The 19,803-nt window shown below is 38.7% G+C and overlaps 1 protein-coding gene across 1 annotated transcript in view; it reads right to left on the bottom strand.

Annotated features, from left to right (window-relative positions):
* Window positions 1-19,803, bottom strand: part of Chchd3 (coiled-coil-helix-coiled-coil-helix domain containing 3) — a 261,113-nt gene that overhangs the window by 75,810 nt on the left and 165,500 nt on the right. Inside the window, exon 5 of the mRNA XM_051151761.1 lies at window positions 14,628-14,711. Within this exon, the coding sequence (XP_051007718.1) occupies window positions 14,628-14,711 (84 nt within the window). The remainder of the gene's footprint in view (window positions 1-14,627; window positions 14,712-19,803) is intronic.

Raw genomic sequence — 19,803 nt, 5'->3', positions numbered from 1 at the left:
GAGACTTGGCTTGTAGAAGATGCTATTAACACTGTGTGTGTGTGTGTGTGTGTGTGTGTGTGTGTGTGTGTGTGTGTGTGTCCCCGTCCTAATTCATACCTCCTTTACAATGGAACTCTTCCGTCTGCTGAACTAGTGTTCCTCCCCAAATAAGTCACCAGCTTCAGACCTTGGTTTAAGGCCCACTTTTTTAGGGGGTCGGCGGTGGTGTGCATTTATCTCTAAGAGAATTCTTGTAGTAGCTGGCTATAAATTCCTCTGTGGTTTTATAAACCTAACTAGACAAGAACTCAAACATTTCATGACCCTTATCAGCTGGCTACTATGGAAACTCCAAATTTAAATTGATAAAAACGCAATTTGTGATGGCACATAGTCATTACCAATCCAATAAGCCTGTCTGATTCCTGCTCTTCCCAGACTCAGTTCAACCTTCATCCATTTGGTTAAGCCTCAAACAGACAGTCTTTACCTGCTCCACCTACAGTCACACACTGGCCACTTCATATCTGCGGGCACTCTTAGAAGACATCTGCTAAGAAAAATAGTAAGAGTCATTAATGAAACAGGTGGGGAGGCAGAGTCATCAGCCACCCGAGCAGCTGCTGCTCAGGTGGGGACCATGAACGAGGCAAGCGTGCCTCCCAGCTGTGAAGAGGCTTCCTGGGTCCTTACCATCACTGGTTGCCTCAGTCCCTTCCATTGCTCCATGGCATTGGCTGCTCTTGGGTATTCCTCCTGTCTTTGCAGAAAGTCCCAGGTTTGACTCAAGTGTAGCACATCACATTGTGTCTTTGCTAATGCCCAAGTTGTTGAGCTTTCATAGGAACATGATCTCAAGGATCCTCCGCATCTCCTTTGTGTCTAACGCAACCCCATTGCAATGCTAAGTTATCCCTAAGCCTGAACGGTGTACACGATCAGGGTGTGGGCTTGGTCTCCGAGGCTTCAAATCCTAGCTCTGCCACTTACACGGCATTCCCGTGCCTTGCTCCATTTGTCTATGAAACAAGCGTATCAGCCCTGGGCGGTTGGAAAGGTTATGTGAAATACCACAGTACCGCAGTACTGGCAAATGGTAAGCTCACAATAAATGTTATTCCTTATTTCAAATAGCGAGGAAGGATTATCAATGTTGATTTGGGTTTGAGGAAAGACACAGGGAAAACCATAGTGCATTTTCACTTGATAAGGAATTTAAAAAAAGAAGAAAACCCCCCTGCAATATCATTTCAATATCATTTAACCAGACTCACCGGGCTTATTTACTATTCCTCTAGAAGGGAAGGGATTAGAGTCTCTCTTGAAACGACGGTGCCAGTTAAACTGCACACAGAAGTGATCTGCTAACAAAGTGCAGACCAAAATAAGCATCGTCTGCTGGGCTTGGCAAGCCAGCCACTGCGCTTGAAAGCAAACCTGGCGCTTCCTGCAAAGAGCATGAGGAATACACAAGAGCAGCAAATGCCATGGAGCAATGGAAAGGAATGAGGCAACCAGTGATGGTGAGGACCCGGGAAGCCTCTTCACAGCTGTGTGGCATGCTTGGCTCGACCAGGGCGGCTTATCAAACACACCTGCACACACTCACGCACACGCGCACTCCACCAATGACTCTTAGCTATGTTTCTTTACAGAACTTACCACCATTCAATATAAAATATATATGCTGTGGACTGTCTTTGCATTACTCTATGCCAACTCCATGGAAAGAAAAGTTTGTGTCTCTTTGCTCTATTCCCAGGGCCTAAAAACAAATATAAATATAACAAAAACACTGCACACTTGACAAATGTCCTAAATTGTTAGCAACAACAGTATTGTAGAATAATTTAAACAGCATTTTAAATACTGTTAAAGTACTGATTTCTTCTAGAGCATAGAAAAATGCCAAGGAAACTATCTGAAAGTAATACTGAGTTGAGAACAAGAAATCAGAGAATAGGTGATCCTGAAATCAAAAAAGCTTCTGGAACAATACAGAAAGTAGGTTTATAAGAACGGGCAGTTTGCAATTTTTCTTATTACCTAAAAAGTCCTTGTTTTGTGATGACTCCTTAAATCTGCAGCTACTGCGGGGTATTAGACAACCAGTGGCTGAGCTCACAGAGCGTCGCGCTATAGGGCCGCGTGTGCAGCATCCTCCTCCTCCCAGCTTCACAGCCAGTTGGCGGAACCTGGCTTCTTCTCTCTCTGGGACTTGTCACTAACTCTAGAGGACATGGACTATATTGCACACCATAAAATTATAGTAAACATCATGTTTAACCATGTCAGAGAGAATGCTCGATCTGGCTTTTATGTTTTAAGTTTGTGTGTAGGGGTGCTATTTTATTTTGCTTGTTAATTTCCCACCTCTTGGCCCAAACGGTGCTCATCAGCATTCACTTGACTGGATAAACAGCTTAGCCTCTGACCAGGACATGGAGGATGGCCAAGGCACCCAGGCGCTATACATTATCACGTTGCTACCTTGCACACTGGCAATCTATCAAGTTTGAATAAAAATACATAAGACATTTCATTTTAACAATTAAAAAATTGTGCATTAAAGAGGTCTGAAAAACCTAAAAGACTGCATGTAGGCTTTAATAACTTTTTATTATAAAATTAGTTCCAGAGTAGGCTTAACAACTTAATACCTTTGGAAAAATTCAAAATACCATTTTAACATTAAAATAATGGATTAAGTGTTTTATACAGAGCTCAACCCATATTTCCATAGTCAAGCCCTAGTCCCCATCTTTCTTTTTTCTTTTTTTAAACTCTTCACACAAAAGCCACCTCAAATAGCTATATAATTCTCAATAGCTTAGGAGCTGCTGCCAATGAGGATAGCTGATGTTTGTCCTCACTTTCATAATATATAAAACACTTGGCTTTGCTTCATTTCCAAGTGCACAAGGCAGTACATCATGAAGGCCACTTTACCAACGAGAAATCTAGGGGTCATACAGATGTTTCTAAAAACAAATAGCTGAAGAGTATAACATCTGCCACCCATAACATTTGACTCCACATCCACTGGTCTTTGATGTTGACCCTGAGGTCCTTTGAGGAAGACGTATCAAGCTAGCAATGAATTCTGGGATCATCTAAGCTTATGTCCCTAAGACTCTAAAACCTGGGACTATTCTTAACTATCTCATGTAATTATGAAATACCAGGGGACAAGTACTTGGGAATCAAGGCTTTATCAAACTGTGCCATTCAAAAACAAGTGAGCAGGCCAAACCAGCAAGGGCACCTTTGCTCTTATAAACCAATCAGCCAAGTGCAAAAGCCATTTAGCCTGTACAGCAGTTAAATGAGAGATGCACACCTGCCTGTCACTGACAAAGCTGGTGAGATTGTATACTTTGCTTGGTTTTCATAAAAACTAAGCAACACTATCCAACATATTCATTATTTTAAGACGTCTCTGCAGTATCGGGAGGGCTGCCACACAAACCAGTTTTGAAAGCCTACACGGGCAAACCCACATCATTTACATGCCTGGCGCTGACTTGATGGGACAATAACAATGATTAGGCGAACAGCGTCATCATTCCCTTTGCCAACAGCATAAATCCAATTTTCCAGTTTCCACATGTTCGTTTCTTACTCTGAAAACAGGCTAACTTTTGTGTTAGATGAGAAAGTTCCCAAGAGCAGTAAACTTTGTGTCAATAAAATACCTGAAGCCACTGGCACATTATCCAGGCTACTGTGCTGTATCAGTTCTAACTCGGTCAAGAGGCTTAAAACAACAGGAGTCTTATTTGTTGTCTGGCAATGCTTGAAAGGCAGACCGCCACCGCGGTCATGCTTCCTCTTGGCCACTCGTGAAGTAATATCCACTTCCAACCCTCGTGAGCATGGCTCTCTCACACGCCTGCAGAACAGTGGAGAGCTCTACAAATGGGCTTCATGTAGCCTGATCCTCCAAACCACAAGACTTGCTCTTTTGTGTCTCTGGCATTATTCTTTTGGAACGAGTGTAGGGTCAAGTCTAAATGAGACATAATATAATTTTTAAGACTATCCAATAGCAACATGGCAGTCTCTGTCTTTAACTAAACACTGTTGAATTTTAACAAGTACCTCAAGGTAGGGCCACCACATTTCTACAATTTCAAGCAATTCCCAGGAGAGAAGAGACAGGTCAGGACCCTCGATGTATTATTTAAGTGAATTTCACAAACACTCACTGTGGTTCTACTTCTATGTTCATACTGACGACAGTGTAAACAGTCAGCAGATGCCAGCATAAGGATCTCTGGCCCCAGGACCTTTTCCACTCAGCTTTGTACTTCCTATCTCAAGTCATAGTCTATTCTGGCAAGGTAGAAACTACAGTAGAAATATGACTATTAAGAAACAGCAAGGAGGCATTCTGAAATACTGGAGCCAAGTTACATCTCATCGTATCATGCATGTACCCCACACTTAGTATGTAAGGCAGCTCAGCATGCAGTAAGTGGTGTCCAACACGAGGCAGGCCAATCTAAAGAGAAAGTAAGCTTGGGAAGCAGCCATGGAGCATATACCTGCACTCATGATGCTCAGATGGGGGTGGAGGGTATCTCGGGCTTAAGGCCAGTCTAAAGAATATAATGAGAGCAGGAAGGGGCCAGTAGAAGGAAGAAGGGAGATATAATTACTGAGATAATAATTACTGAAGTTCAAATAGTTGGTTTACAATCTGTCTTTCCATAATCTAAAATTGTAGGAAGTTCCCTACCGAGGCTTCCGGCGCACACAATCTAAGCAGCAGCTGTAGACCCCAAGTTTCGGGGCTCTCTGATAGGATGGTAGATGCTATTACACTGACTCTCATCACTATGACCTGAGCTGGACTAACTGTGCTACTTTTCCCATGTCTAGAACCACCTTCTCTATTCTCCATCTTATCAGAAGAATAAAGCCCGATCCACAGGGCTTTTCTATCTCTCCCCTCCTAGCACTGCCCACCCACTCAGCCCCGACAGAGCACTGTAGAACAGGAGCTGGCTATTCAGCTCATCATGGCTCAGAAAAACAGCGGGCATAAATCCTCTCTGCTGTAAATGCAATCCACTATGAGGTAAGCCTGTGGTGCTTAGCTTATGGAAAAGAACAGCCGAGAACTTGTTACTTTACACTAGTGGTTCTAAAGGAAAAATAAATAGGTATTCTGTTCACTTCCAGGAACACCTTGAAGGTGAGGGGTGTCTGTATCACAGGAACTGCAACCCAGGCTGCACAGCTGGGAAATCTAGGGCAAGTTACTCAATGTTTCAACAGTAAAAACAGCAGTTGGCTGGGTAAGGCAGCAAGGAGGTAATTGTTCCCCTCCCTCCACCCCCAAGATAAAGTATAGTATTGTGCTAAATCATTTCAGACCCCACTGGCTTGTGATTGGTCCCTAATGGATAGTATGGCTTGAACAACACATGAAAACTCAAACTGCTTCAAAAATGAAAACTTTTTGAGTGCTAATAAGATTTCACAAAAGAAAAATTCTGTACCTGGCCTTGTATGATAAGTTCATATTAAAAATGCAGGTGGCCCCTAGCTGAGGGGCTACTGACAGATGATGGCCTCTCAAGAAGTGGAGCCAGTTTTCTTTAAGGCTGTGACTCCAGGTAGGTAGAGCACTTCCCAGTAGATGCTCCATGAGTGTATGGGCAGCACACACTAGGTTCACTGGGTTACTAAAAAAAAGACACCAAGCTGGAAGAGGGGTGAGTAGGGAAAGAGAGAGGCTGAATACGAAATTAGGGGTTGAACATGATACATTGCATGCATATATAAAATTCTCAAAGAATTAACAGAAATATCTTTTAAAAAATGAAGACAGGCCTTCATGAAACATGAAACATAAATAAATTCTGTGTTTAAGCATAGGTCTCACTCCAAGCTTACTACATCTGTGCAACCATTCAAACATCTGAAGAAGTTTCAAACTTAAAACACATGTGCTTCCAAGCATTCTAAACAAGGAGTTCTTAGCCCAAGATGCCACCGTGGTGCTGATGTTGACACTTATCCAACGCTGTTTCTTGCCAACAGCCTTGAAATAAGGACTTACTCATGCCGTGGTACCCAGGAACATCGTCGCCCAAAGCCATGATACTACATGAAGTGAGACATTCTGCTGTGGGTTGGACTTCTGAATAAAGCTGATTCCTCACTCCCCTTAAATTCATGTAGCAACAATGAATATGAATATCATTGAGAACAATATGATTTTATTTATTTCAGAGTTTGAAAAAAGGCAGTAGTTGCCCCGATGTCTAATTTCATATAGACTAGCTATGCATTTGCATTCTGTGGGCTGGCAGGACTGGGCAGGGCTGGGCAGGACTGGGCAGGAGGACCCTCCCCTGCCCTGAAAACCTGCAGGAGAAGCAGCCGAGAACCGATCCTCCTACGAGAGGCCTGGAAGAACCAACAGCAAACACACTCGCCACTTCTGACCTGCCCCCAACAACTTTACTCATCTGCTCAACAAATATTAAGTATGTGGTTAAGTAGCTAGCATGGGTGTTGAGAACAGACAGTGTCCACCTTGAGAGAGCTCATGGGAACATGAAGGGCGTGAAGTGATGGTGCTGTGCCGTGTTTCCTAAGCTGTAGTTCTCAGCACTCACTGAGGTGAATTAAATTACAGAGCATGTGACAAGTGGCTTTGATCTTCCAACTATCATTGAAATACTCCACAGCAGATGCCTGTGGGCGCTTTGTGCTATTCGTATGTCCTCATGTCTATAAGTGCCTGGCTCACTACTAGAGTTTAATGTATTTAGTCTGAAGTGATAGTGAACGCTAATGATGTCTCTCTAGTGCCCAAATTTTGATTAAGAATAATCAAGGTAAAAATTTTAACTTAGTCTTGGTGGCCAAATTGGATTCAGGTTCCCTTCACTGAATGCAGAGAACAGTGTAAGCCTATTTTATATGCCAGTTTCAGATACGGGCATTTCATCTTGGGTGATGCCAGGAGCTAATATTATTTGCAAATATTTTAATGACCATATGTATCTTTCTAACTGAAACTAATGTGCTGAAATGTAATCCCTTCTAGAGGCACAGCTGGCTCATGGTTTGAACATAAAACTGGGATTGCAGAGCACTTTCTAACACAAGCCCTGCAATTTCCTTTAAAAAATTTAATGCACATGTATTTTAATTTTTCAGTCAGCAAAGTAAGGAAATAAGCATTGGCTGGACTGCGTAAATGGAGCACATTTAAAATTTATAAATAAGATATCAAGAAGTAAAACAATCACTAATTTAAAAATTGGATATTTTAAAAATGTTTAGCATTCAGATATCTTAGTTCATTTTAAAATTTCATTTAAAGGAAACAGAATGGATTCCCTGCTACAATACTGTCAATAATTCCACACTTCCCTCGCCTCCGTAAATCCAGTGAAAGGAAAAGTGCTATTTTTCTCAACTGCAAATGCTTGCTGAGCCTCCACAAATTGTACAGAATCTTTAAAATGGAATTTCCCATCAAATTTCACAAGGCATTATTATTTTTTTAACCTTATTGTTATACATCCAAGGGGCATGTCCTTTCTCACAGTCATCATGATAAACAGAATCAGATTATTTCATTGTGCAGTCTTGCAAAGGCAGAGGCAATGCAGAGTGCTGAGAAAGTCGCTAGCCCACACTGTCGGTGCCTTCACACCTATGATCATCATAAGCACTCACAAAGAGGCCACTGGTCCTTAAAGCTGAACTCTCCGTCATCCCTTTTGCAGAGCCCTGTGGCTATCACTGCAAAGCACAGTGGTCCATTCTAATCTCTGAATAGAGAAGAGGAAGAGATCATTAAATTATAATTTCTATGCACAATTGCTACAAGTATTTCCTACCAACAGGATTAATATGAAAGCAAGATCCCAGAATAAAGCTGCTCAGCAGAGAGGAAGGCAGTTTAGTGTCTTGAAAATTTGATTTCACTGAAGGCCCTGACACATCATAATAGTGGAATCCTATTTACTGAGGCAAGCAGGATGGATAATGCTATTTAATACCTGGTGTACTGTGTGCCGTCAGCTCACAGCTTTGTACTTCATGTTCTCAACTTACCTTAAGGTTAATGCTTCTTGACAGCTGACATGGTAAATAGAGCCCAAATTAAGTGCTGATCCCATGATTTGCAAATCTTTCCTCTAAAGTTAGACATAGAAGAACTGGATCCAGTTAAGGGGATCATTTTTAACAGAATACACTTTAAAAGCTCACCCTAGAAAAAAACCCGTTAAGTCTTATATCCCTAAAGCCAGATTAAAAAAGCAATTCAAGGTTACTCAAACCACATTTCCCGTTCAAAATTCTAGAGAGGTTAACAGAAAAGCCAATGTACTTGGAGGATTTGTTGAATATTGAATTAAGGATAAGACTCCCGTATCTACTAAACTGTATTGATTTTTCCCAAGAGAATAAAATAGAAAGCAAAGGGGTTAGTGGTGACATAACTTATACTCTTTGTTACTTTTCAAAATATCTGTAGTAATAAACCTCCTTTAAGAAAACAAATCAGGGCAGGCATGGTGGTGTATGCCTTTAATCGCACCCAGCACTCAGGGAGTTCGAGGCCAGCCTGGTCTAAAAAGCGAGTCCTGGACAGCCAAGGCTACACAGAGAAACCCTGTCTCAAAAAACTAAAAGCAAACAAAACAAAGTCAGAGTACAAAATTACTCAGTATTTGCATCTATGTTATAATCAGCTGTATCCACTGTATTAACGAAAGACAAGGTGCAACTAGGCTGCATTAATTTTTCTACCAAATAATATCTAAATGCATTTATTTAAAACCTTACTTGAAAGGAGCTTTTACTTAAGAGAGTTTAACTCTCAAGAGATAAAACATACTACAAGCAGCTTCACTGGCATCTGCCACTAGCAATGAATGACATTACAATCGTGACGGAGGCTTGAAGTACCTTCAGTGTGCAAGTGCGTGGAAGAGAGAACTTCCTGTTTCTGCAACTTTCTGTAACTACAGAAACCATGGGAATCTGCTTTGATTTCCACATGAATTATGGAGTCATACAAAATTCCCAAGTGTCAAAGGACCAAAGTATCTCTGCAGGGTGGCAGGACCAAACCAGCTTCACCTGTGCAGGCCTGGCTGGTAGAGAGCTTTGCTTTTAACTATTGTACTGAGTTGCCACCTTACACTGAGTGGTCACAGTGAGTGACCCACTGACCCAAAAGCACTGATAACTGTGTCTAAAGTGCTTTAGTGGGGAAAAAAGAAAGGCAGGGCTTTTGTTTGTTTGTTTTAAAACCAATAGGCCAATTTAATATCTCCCCCTTTCAAAAGATTGTTTACCTTTTTGTATTCCAGATTTTAGTGATTCTATCCTATGCTACCCTGATGTCACTTGGTGATAATGTTCACAATGGCAGACTTCAGCTCGTAGTAAAAATACATTAACAGTTTCTCCCCATATGCAGGACATCAGGCCCACATTAATGCACTGTGCTGGTCATTTCTCAGACTAGCAGTTAGCATGTTTCCCCACTTCTTTTAAGCTTTGCAGAAAGCAACATAGGTGAAAATATCAACTGACAAAAAGTGAAGCATCCTCATCAGCAATTAATCATACAGATGCTGCAGAAGATATGCCACCCACCAGAAGTGAGGGGCTTCAAGAAACACTGCTCATTGATGGAAATATGACCTCTGAATTCAATTAGTAATTCTCTTCCCAGGTGACAAGCCAGTAATACACTTTACTTCTTCAAGGTAATTTAGTTTTTCACTATTCCCTTTTCACTGCTCTCTTTTGCCCAGTTGGTGCAATTCCTTTTCTGTGTTAATTCTAGGTGGTTTATTGCAAGGTGTATTCATACCACTACTGAATCCCAGGAGTCTATGAAATGCAAGTAATATGCATAACACGACCAGGTTAATCTGAGCATTGAGCCCACAGATCTTAAGCTCTCTGACCACCCTCAGCTCCTAAGGCCACCAGGACTTTTACATCTCCCCTGCACGCTGTGCTGAACCCCATCATCCTTAAGGGAGTCAAGAACAAAGTGGTTGGTTCAGCACAAAGAATTAATTCAATTTTAAAATTTAAAAAGTTATGTGTATGGCACTAGAACTCTCAAAGGGATCGAGTTCTCAAGACATCTTGGGAACAGAGTGGCCTTCATCCTAGAAGGACTCTGGACAGTGTGACTTTGACCTCCATGTTCTCCAACTGACAACACCTTAACTTTTCTCCCTGAGAAGAACGAACTGCTAGCAAAAATACATTTTCCTTAAGACCATGCCAGCAACCCACTTCAAACAAATTATCCACCAAAACTATTTAGTAAGAGAAAATATGCTTTTTTTCAGAAGGCAGAGTAGGCTGACTATCCTACAAGAGTGAAGGTGAAAACACCAGCACCTCAAGGATGTCAAACTGCTCAAATGGCTGCAGACTCCTTACTAAAAGAGAAAGCACTAAACAGTTAGCAAAGTAACTTTGGGGACTGTATCACAATGCAGTTTCTAGGTACAGAAAACAACCTTTTTTGGTCAAAGTTTCTCTGAGGAGGAAATTGCATGTTTTTGACTACTTAGTGCTTCCAGGTTATGAGCAGGCAATCATCAAGTGATGAGATCTGATCTTGCAGAGCTCGACAGGAAGTGAGATGTGCTAGCTTAGCACTCAAAGAGTTAACACAGTACCCTGCCAGAGTTTATACCCTGCATAAACTCATCCATTTTCAAGACAGCAGTATCTGGTCCCCAGTGCTGCTGAGGAAGCTGACTCAAAACCAGATCTATTGATAATTTTCTGGCTTTGTATTCTTGGGGCAAGTTGCTTTCAGCTTCAGGATATTCAGAGTGGGCAGCCTCATGTGAGGCTAAATGAGGCAAACTGTAAAATGTGTCTACACAACATACATAGTCAATCAAAATCATCACACAATGTATAGTTATACATTATATTACACGATGTTTGGAGAGGTGTGAAGCATTATAGATCTGTCAATTAATTATGCCTCAATAAATTGTGAAAATAGAAAAGAACTGCCCATGGGACTTGAGCCAGTCCCTAGAGAACTGCGCAGTCTTCCCTAGAGACCACTTGAGGCTTCCTCTGGGCAAACTCTCAGCCAAGAGGGAATAGTCTTCTGGTCTCTTTCAACAAGAGTCATACTCACAAGGCTCCCTCCAGGCCACAAATGTACATATGAGGTTTCTGACACTGAGGAGTCAAGAGGTTGCGGTCTCACATAGCCCGGCGCTATCTGGAAAGTCAGTGGCCTCTGGCTGCTAAGAAATGAGGACCTGTCAAAGCGTCAATAGCTATGATTTGGGGATATTGCTTCCAGGAAGAATAAAACTGTCGTCTGGAAAGTTAAATGTAATAAGTCACACATATTAGTGAAAGGTGACGAGTACCTCAGACCCTGGTATACACACTAAAGTGCTGGGGGGAGAAGAGGCCTTGATATATGGCAGTTACCTCACTGATAAATAGTTAACTGAAATAAAACCAAGTAGCAAACTGGGCTGTAGTATAGAGCAGTACATGCTGCATATGCTCAAACTGACGAGTCCACAGCTACGAAAGAAATGTGCATCAAAATGGATAGTTGAAGGAATAAGATAAGCAGTCGTGAAAATGTGGGACATGTACACTAACTGCTTTGTCTATCACGCGGACAACCTCGGGATGGCATCCTAAAACTTATTTTCATTTTAGTCGTCCTCAAAAATGCAAGGCCTTACACACCCAAGGCACACACTCTAACACTGCATTGCCTTCTCCAATCCTTGTAGGGCTTGTTGATTCCACTCTGCAGTGGTAATTAAGTATTGGCGTGAAGGTTTATCATTTCATGTGGTTAAAAGAAAGATGTGTTCAAATCCACTTTTAATCCATAGCAACCTGGAATGCACTGTAAACAGATGATTCCGCACACTCATATTAACATTGTCTTCTTATACTAAGCACCATCCAGTTCAGCACTTTCACACTTCTTAACGCCAAGTATGCTCACAAGTCCTAATAGAAGGGCTTACACACTGCTCGTTCACAACCACTGACAACATGAAAGAAAATGCCTTCGCGGGTTTTACAAAATGCCGCATTACAAACTGAGTATTCTTCATGTAATCACAGATAAACCCACCTGGACAAAACAGCACAGGTCCTCTAGGAATATCAGCAATAAATGAAAACAGAGCTTTACAGGACTGGGTAGAAAACATGAGGAGGTTGACTGACATTAAACTGATTTCATGATTATTACAATCTCGGCCCATGTCTTATGATGAAAGCACCTCGATTTGATATATTCCTGCCAGTTTTCAAAGAGCTGTCACGTCATCTTTTATTTTGGCAGGGGTATTACCTGGGGTTGACCCAGAGGGTTATGCATGCTACCCAAGCACTATTTAGATCCTAGATTTAGGTCATCTTAAGAAGCCACTAATACAAATAACACTTCCTCCTAACAGCTGAAGAAGTTGAGAGGGTAAGTTTCATTAGAGAGTCTATGAAGAAAGATGAATGATGTCAGAAGTGGTTCTCTAAGTGGCCCTTCTGCAGGCTGTGACCTGCACATCAAGTCATGCTCACCTGCTGTTGGAGACAGTCCTAAGAATGGTCTTCCTACATATAAATGAACGATGTTTTTAATTTTATGATGTGAAAATTATACAAAGGCTGAGCTTCGGTATGCGTACAGTCCCCTTCACTTACACAATATACAGGGAGAGAGAGAAGAAAATGCAATGGACACATGTGAGCTCAAATATTTTCTGTGGAGAGTTTACCAACAATTTCTCTTCTAAATCATGTCTTTTCAACCCTGCTATGTGGATGTGTTAAGATGCATCACAGATAACCCCCAAACAAAGCCTCTTACATGCTCTACCGCCTGTATCTTAGTTGACACCTGGCTAGTCTTCCTCTATAGGCAAATCTAGTTATAAGGCCATACCTAGATTACGTCTAAGCTGTTCTTCTGCTCACTTTCAAAAGCATCCCCAAATATCTCACCTCCGATGCTAGCACCCTAGTCATAGTGATGCCATCTAATCTCTTTCCTTTCTCACCTACCATCCCCCAATTCAGTAGGGTTCTCACGCAGCCTTCTGTAATCTCAGACATGTTGTGTAGCCCTGATGACACTGAACTCCTGATCCTCCTGGACCCATCTTCCAAGGCTGGGCTAACTGGTGTATGCCACTATGCTTGGCTTGCCATCCCAGCTCTAAATTAATCTTCTGCCAAGTCTCCTTTGCTTCATTCAACTCTCACTTGCTCGCTGCTGATGCTGCTGATGCTGCTGGGCTTCTGTCCTTCCCATATGTGCATCCTATACCCCTATCTCAGGGGTGACACTAATTTGCCTTCCTGCGACTAAAGGCCGACAGTCCTTGCTATCTCATCATATAGCTCTTCCATCGCCATCAACCCCAGGCTCACACCTTGGCCATGGGAGCACCTATTCCTGCTAACTTCCTGTTCTCCACAATATCTATGCTGCTGTACACTATGTACAAATGACTTGTTACTGACTTACACCTCGAAAGTAAATGTTTAGCTTAAAAAATATGTACTATATATCTAGGGCATAAGGACCAGCACCTGCGTACATTAGGTGTATAAATGGTTATCTGCAGAATAAATGCTCAAATGATCTTTATATTCAAGATGTGCTGAGCCCCTGACAAAGAAGGAGACAAGGATATATATTTAAAATACAAATAGCTGCAATGATTGAGTAGTTTTAATGGTGTATTTTTTTCTTTTCTTCCTACTTCTGATCTGACCAAATGTCATATTGTAAAAAAATACAAACTGGATCTTAAACAGAGGAGAAAGGTTACTTTGCAATCCAATAATAGATTTGCAATTCAATCAATTTCACCGAACAGGGGTTCTGACGAGATGTTCAAACATCATTTTTAAGTCCACTGTCTTCTGTTCCTCAAGCCCTGATGTCTTCACTGTGTCTTGGTTTACTCTGGAATCCAGGCTGACTGGGCCTATGCCCTCTTTCTTCCTAAACCCTCACCTAAGTCCAATGTACTTTAAGCTCCTGTCACCACTCTTGAAGGACACATTGAATTGCAAGCGGTAACTGCAGCAAAATGAAGTTTTAATTGACAGCATACCCTTCAAAACAGGACCACCTCAAGCCAGGGATGTTACCACACATGTGTAATCCTAGCACGCAAAGGGGTCAGCAAGAGGATCGGTAGTCCAGAGTCACCCCTAGATGTATAGTGAATTCCAGACAGAAACACTTGTCTCAAACTCAAACACACACACACACACACACACACACACACACACACACACACACACACACACGAACAAGGAATGCACTCAAAATACAATATAGACAATGTTTGGAGGAGTTCAAAGTAATGGCCCGCTGTTTGGCCTGGGACAACGCATTATAAGGTAAATTATGAGAGTGAGTTTTGGGGTACAGAAAATGCAGCAAACAAGTAACACAACTGTTCAAAAATGACATTCATGGAGACAATAACCTAGCTGCTTGGCCTCCTCATTTCTTAACTAGAGAAAGCAACGTTGGTGCTAATTTGTTGACTTTTAAACAAATATACGGGAAGCTACAGACGGGGAGAGAGGAGGAGCAATGACAAGAATACCCATACCCGCTCCTCCAGTCTGGCCAGCTGCTCTTTGTAGAACGCATCCTGCTTCCGTATCACTCGGTCCTTCTCTTCCAGCTGCCGAGCCTAAAAAAGACACGAGGAGTATGCTATATTGAGAAAAAGCAAGAGCAGCAACCACAAAGCAAATCTCAGGCAGAAACTGCACTAGAAACGTATAGAAAGCTGATGGTTTCTATTAGGTCTCTGCCACAGAAAAAACATTAATCTGATGATGATGATTGCTACATTTGTACGTAAAGAATGAAACTGCATTGTGTTTCTTCTTACTGTAACAGCTGTGTCCTACTTCCTCCAAATGTATTTGGAAATGTCAGGATACAGTGTACCGCAGACTGTCTTATTTAACTTCTCCTTCAAAGAGTAACTTAAAGGATTAATCGTATGCACAATGAAACTTTGATCTCATTCTTAGACTTAGATACATGTTTGCCAACCCTGAATAAATAACAACAGCAACCGCCTGTATAGCACATGTACATGAACCTTACACTTGAGACCCTTTGAATGATCAGTGCAACCTGTAGGTAATTACATGTATTCATCTCATTTTTCCTATATATGAAGAAAGGGCAGTCTCAAGTATGGAGAAGCCATAATTATTGTTTATTCTATATTTGAAATGTTTAAGTATAATAATAAATTAATTTAAGACATTTAGTCATAACGTTAATTTTACAAGATCTTATTTTGTAGACTTTTAAAAAGCAGCAATATACATTTCTTCCTTATATCAATGAAGGACACTTGTGGATGTCAAGGTTCGTTAAAATGCACACACACATTTTTTTAAACTGTTGCTATCCTGAATTATGCTAAACTAATCTTTGTTCCTAAAGCAGGAATGAGTTCTTTATAGTATTACCTCACACTAACAAAGTTGTTATAGTAACATTTTTTGTTCAGTGAAGGTTAAATCTATGTCTGACTTCTATTTAGAAGAAATCAATGTATGTTGGCATTTCCATTCTTATACATGTTTCATATTCCTTTGCAAAGTAATCATGTGCTGCCTGGCTCACTCTATACCAGAGTAACTGTTGGCTCAAGTCTCTGTTTACTTTACATTAATCCATTTCCTCATTTGTAGGTTTGCTGTTGTTACTTACTTTGTCTTCAATATCCTGTAGCATGTCAAAAATAAACAGATAGTTAGCAATATGAATATATGTGTATATACTACTTTCCCTTTAAATCTGGTAGAAGATACTGAAAACACAAACCAAAATAATAATCATCATTACCATCATAATAATAACGGGAAATAAAAGATGTGTTAATTTAGAATACATTAAGTGTCACTGTGCAAGGTTTCACTGACATGTTCATGTTACTTGAAATCATATGAATAATAAGAAACACACAATAGTAAGATTAAATAAAAGGACATTCATATGCTTGAAGTAATATATATTTTCTTGGTAGAACACAGTAAAAGTTAACTAGTCTTTTAGGATTACAAAAAAAAAAAATAAATGTAGAAAGAATTTTTGACAGAAAATATTAAGTGAGAAAAATATAACTTCTTATTTAAAGAAAAAACGAATTCAATATGCATCTTCAAATATAAGTAAAAATGGAAAATGATTATTCACAAGAACATTCATATAACAACAACAAAAAAAAAATAAAATAAAATCAAAATAGGCCAATGACAAAGAAGACAAAAATCCCAAGCACGGCTGTGGAATTTAACACTACTGACATAGTAGAAGTTTGGTGTAAATACTAAGTCTTATCCATCTTAACAAACACCAAACATGACACAATATAGAGACTGGTGATTCACATTTATTTACACATCGTAAGCACATGAAAAACAATACAGCTACACAATAAAAAATGCAGATAAAAATCAGTATTATATTATTCGTATGCCAAATTGACAAAAGATAAGATTATAATCATCAATGTTGCCAAGAACACAGGAAAGTATGTTTTTATCTATATTGTTTGTCAGAATATATAAATACCCTAACCATTTTAAGCATTAATTTGACAACACACAATAATTCTTAAAATTGTGCAGAGCCACAAAAAAGTGGAACTCTTCTATTTCAAGGATTTTCCTTAGCAATTCTGACAGCATAGTTACACACTCATTGCAGGGCTGCTAAAGCCCACAAGGAAACAAACACCAGATCAATTCAATACCTATATATGTATGTGGTGTGTAATACACATACACACATGATGACACATATCAATACCTATATATGTATGTGTGTGTTATAGTACACATACACACGATGTATATAACACTATATAATAGAATACTAATATGTATGTGTGGTGTATATATGTACACTACACACTATGTATAGATGCACTATATATATATATACTATATATGTATGTGGTGTGTATATATGTACCATACACACTATGTATATATACACTATATATAATATATACTATATATGTATGTGTGTGTATTATGTACACATACACACTATGTATTATGCATATATAATATATATACTATATATGTATGTGTGTGTGTATCTATGTACACATACACACTATGTATAGCTATATTAATATATATACTTATTATGTATGTGTGTGTGTATATATGTACACATCACACTATGTATATATGCACTATAATATATATATACTATATATGTATTGTGTTATATGTACACATACACACTATGTATATGCACTATATATAATATATATACTATATATGTATGTGGTATATAATTGACACATACACACTATGTATATATACATATATAATATATATACTATATATGTATGTGTGTTCTATATAATGTACACATACACACTATGTATATACACTATATATATATAGATCTATATATGTATGTGTGTGATATATATGTACACATACACACTATGTAGATATACACTATATATATATAACTATATATGTATGTGTTGTGTTATATGTACACATACACACTGTATATATGCACTATATATAATATATATACTATATATTATGTGTGTGGTAATATGTACACATACACACTATGTATATATACACTATATATAATATATATACTATATCTGTATGTGTGTGTATCTATGTACACATACACTATGTATCTATACACTATATAATATATATCTATATGTATGTGTGTGTATATATGTACACTACACAATAGATATATACTATATATATATATACTATATGATGTGTGTGTGTATATATGTACACATACACACTATGTATCTATACATATATAATATATATACTATATATGTATGTGTGTGTATATATGTACACATACACACTATGTTATATAACTATATAATATATATACATATATGTATGTGTGTATATATATGTACACATACACACTATGATATATACACTATATATAATATTATTACTAATATGTATGTGTGTGTGTATATATGTACACATACACACTATGTATATATACCACTATTATATATATATATACTATATATGTATGTGTGTGTATATATGTACACATACACACTATGTATATATACACTATATATAATATATATACTATATATGTATGTGTGTGTGTATATATGTACACATACACACTATGTATATATACACTATATATAATATATATACTATATATGTATGTGTGTGTGTATATATGTACACATACACACTATGTATATATACACTATATGTACACATACACACTATGTATATATGCACTATATATAATATATATGCTATATATATTCACTACAAAGCGAGGGGGTAAAGACTATTAATAACAGGTACATTTTAACCACTTTTGAAATAGAATGAAAAATGAATCTTTTAGAAAATGTCTAGACAAACATGGTGGTAGTTTTAGGAATGATTTGTTTTTTTTTTTTCCCATGATTAAAAATAAACATATTTTATAGCCAAGAGCCAAAATGAAGACATTTTTCAAGTGAGATATCAATGTCTTCTTATGTGTAGGTGTGGTATATATTGCATATATTTATCAAAACTCAAAGCTGTATATCAAAAATGCAATCCCTACCAAAAAAAATCTTAAAAGGAAAAATAAACTAAGCAAATTTACATATAAAATACTTCTTTGGATGTCAAATTGACAAAGCCTCAGTCATCTGAGAGGACAGCCCTGGTGGAGAAACTGCCTGACTAGACAGGCCTGTGAGCATGTCCTGACTACGGATAGAGGTGGCATGGCCCACTGTGTGTAGCGCCATCTATACAAGTGCTCCTGGCTACAAGAAAGGTAGGTTAGCATGAGCCTGTGGCTGAGCCAGCAAAGCAGCCTTGGTCTGTTGTTTCTGCTGTACCTCCTTGTCTGTGAGTGAGTTCTCCGGTCAGGATGCTGCAAGGACCAGCAAGCAGCCAACCTTCAGGTTCTTACACTGACCTCTCTCAATGTAAGAGGGAGGGCCTATGAGCTGGAAATGTAAGATGACACGAACTCTTTCTTCCCCTAGGTTGCTTTTAGCCAGTGTTTTATCACAGCAACAGAAGGGAACCAGAAAAGATATGCCCATAAATATTGCTGCTATTCTTATTGATAGGCAATTTTACTTTAAGCATTCAACTATAGCAGCTATTAAAATAAAAGTTTATGTATATCTAAGAAAAAGAATTATGTAAATCAACAACAAAGGAGGAGCAACGGAGTTCAAGCAAATAAGATAAGGCCCAACAATAAAAAACTAATTATAATGATTTTAGCAAAAAGTGAGATAAAAGATTTTGACCCAGTCACATTATCAGACATCAGGAATAATTAAAAACTGACATTTTAGAAAATAATTTGTATAATCAAAATATCAATTGTATGTGTTTGGGAGGGAATAGAAGTCAGGACAGTAAGTGGGGGCAGTTCTTCAAAATAAATAAATAAATAAATAAATAAATAAATGAATAAATAAATAAATGAGAGGGAAGCAGAGGACAGAAAATTGAGTGCATGCTATAAAGAGGTGCAAAGAAGTATAGCCATGCTGAAATGCTAGCAGCAGTTATGGCATACAATGAGGGCTATATTTCTGAACTACAATATCTTGACTACTCCTTATTATTAGCAATGGACAGTTCTTACTTCTATAATCCACCCAAAACTTAAATATTAATATGAATACATTTATCCTAAACTAAGAGATCAAAAACTAAGAGATCAAAAAATTGTTTTTTAAAACATTGTTTCTCAAT

Source organism: Acomys russatus, chromosome 10 (assembly GCF_903995435.1).
Source record: "Acomys russatus chromosome 10, mAcoRus1.1, whole genome shotgun sequence".
Lineage (NCBI taxonomy): Eukaryota > Metazoa > Chordata > Mammalia > Rodentia > Muridae > Acomys > Acomys russatus.
The sequence above is the reverse complement of the archived record's forward strand: the minus strand, read 5'-3'. Positions and strand labels throughout refer to the sequence as shown.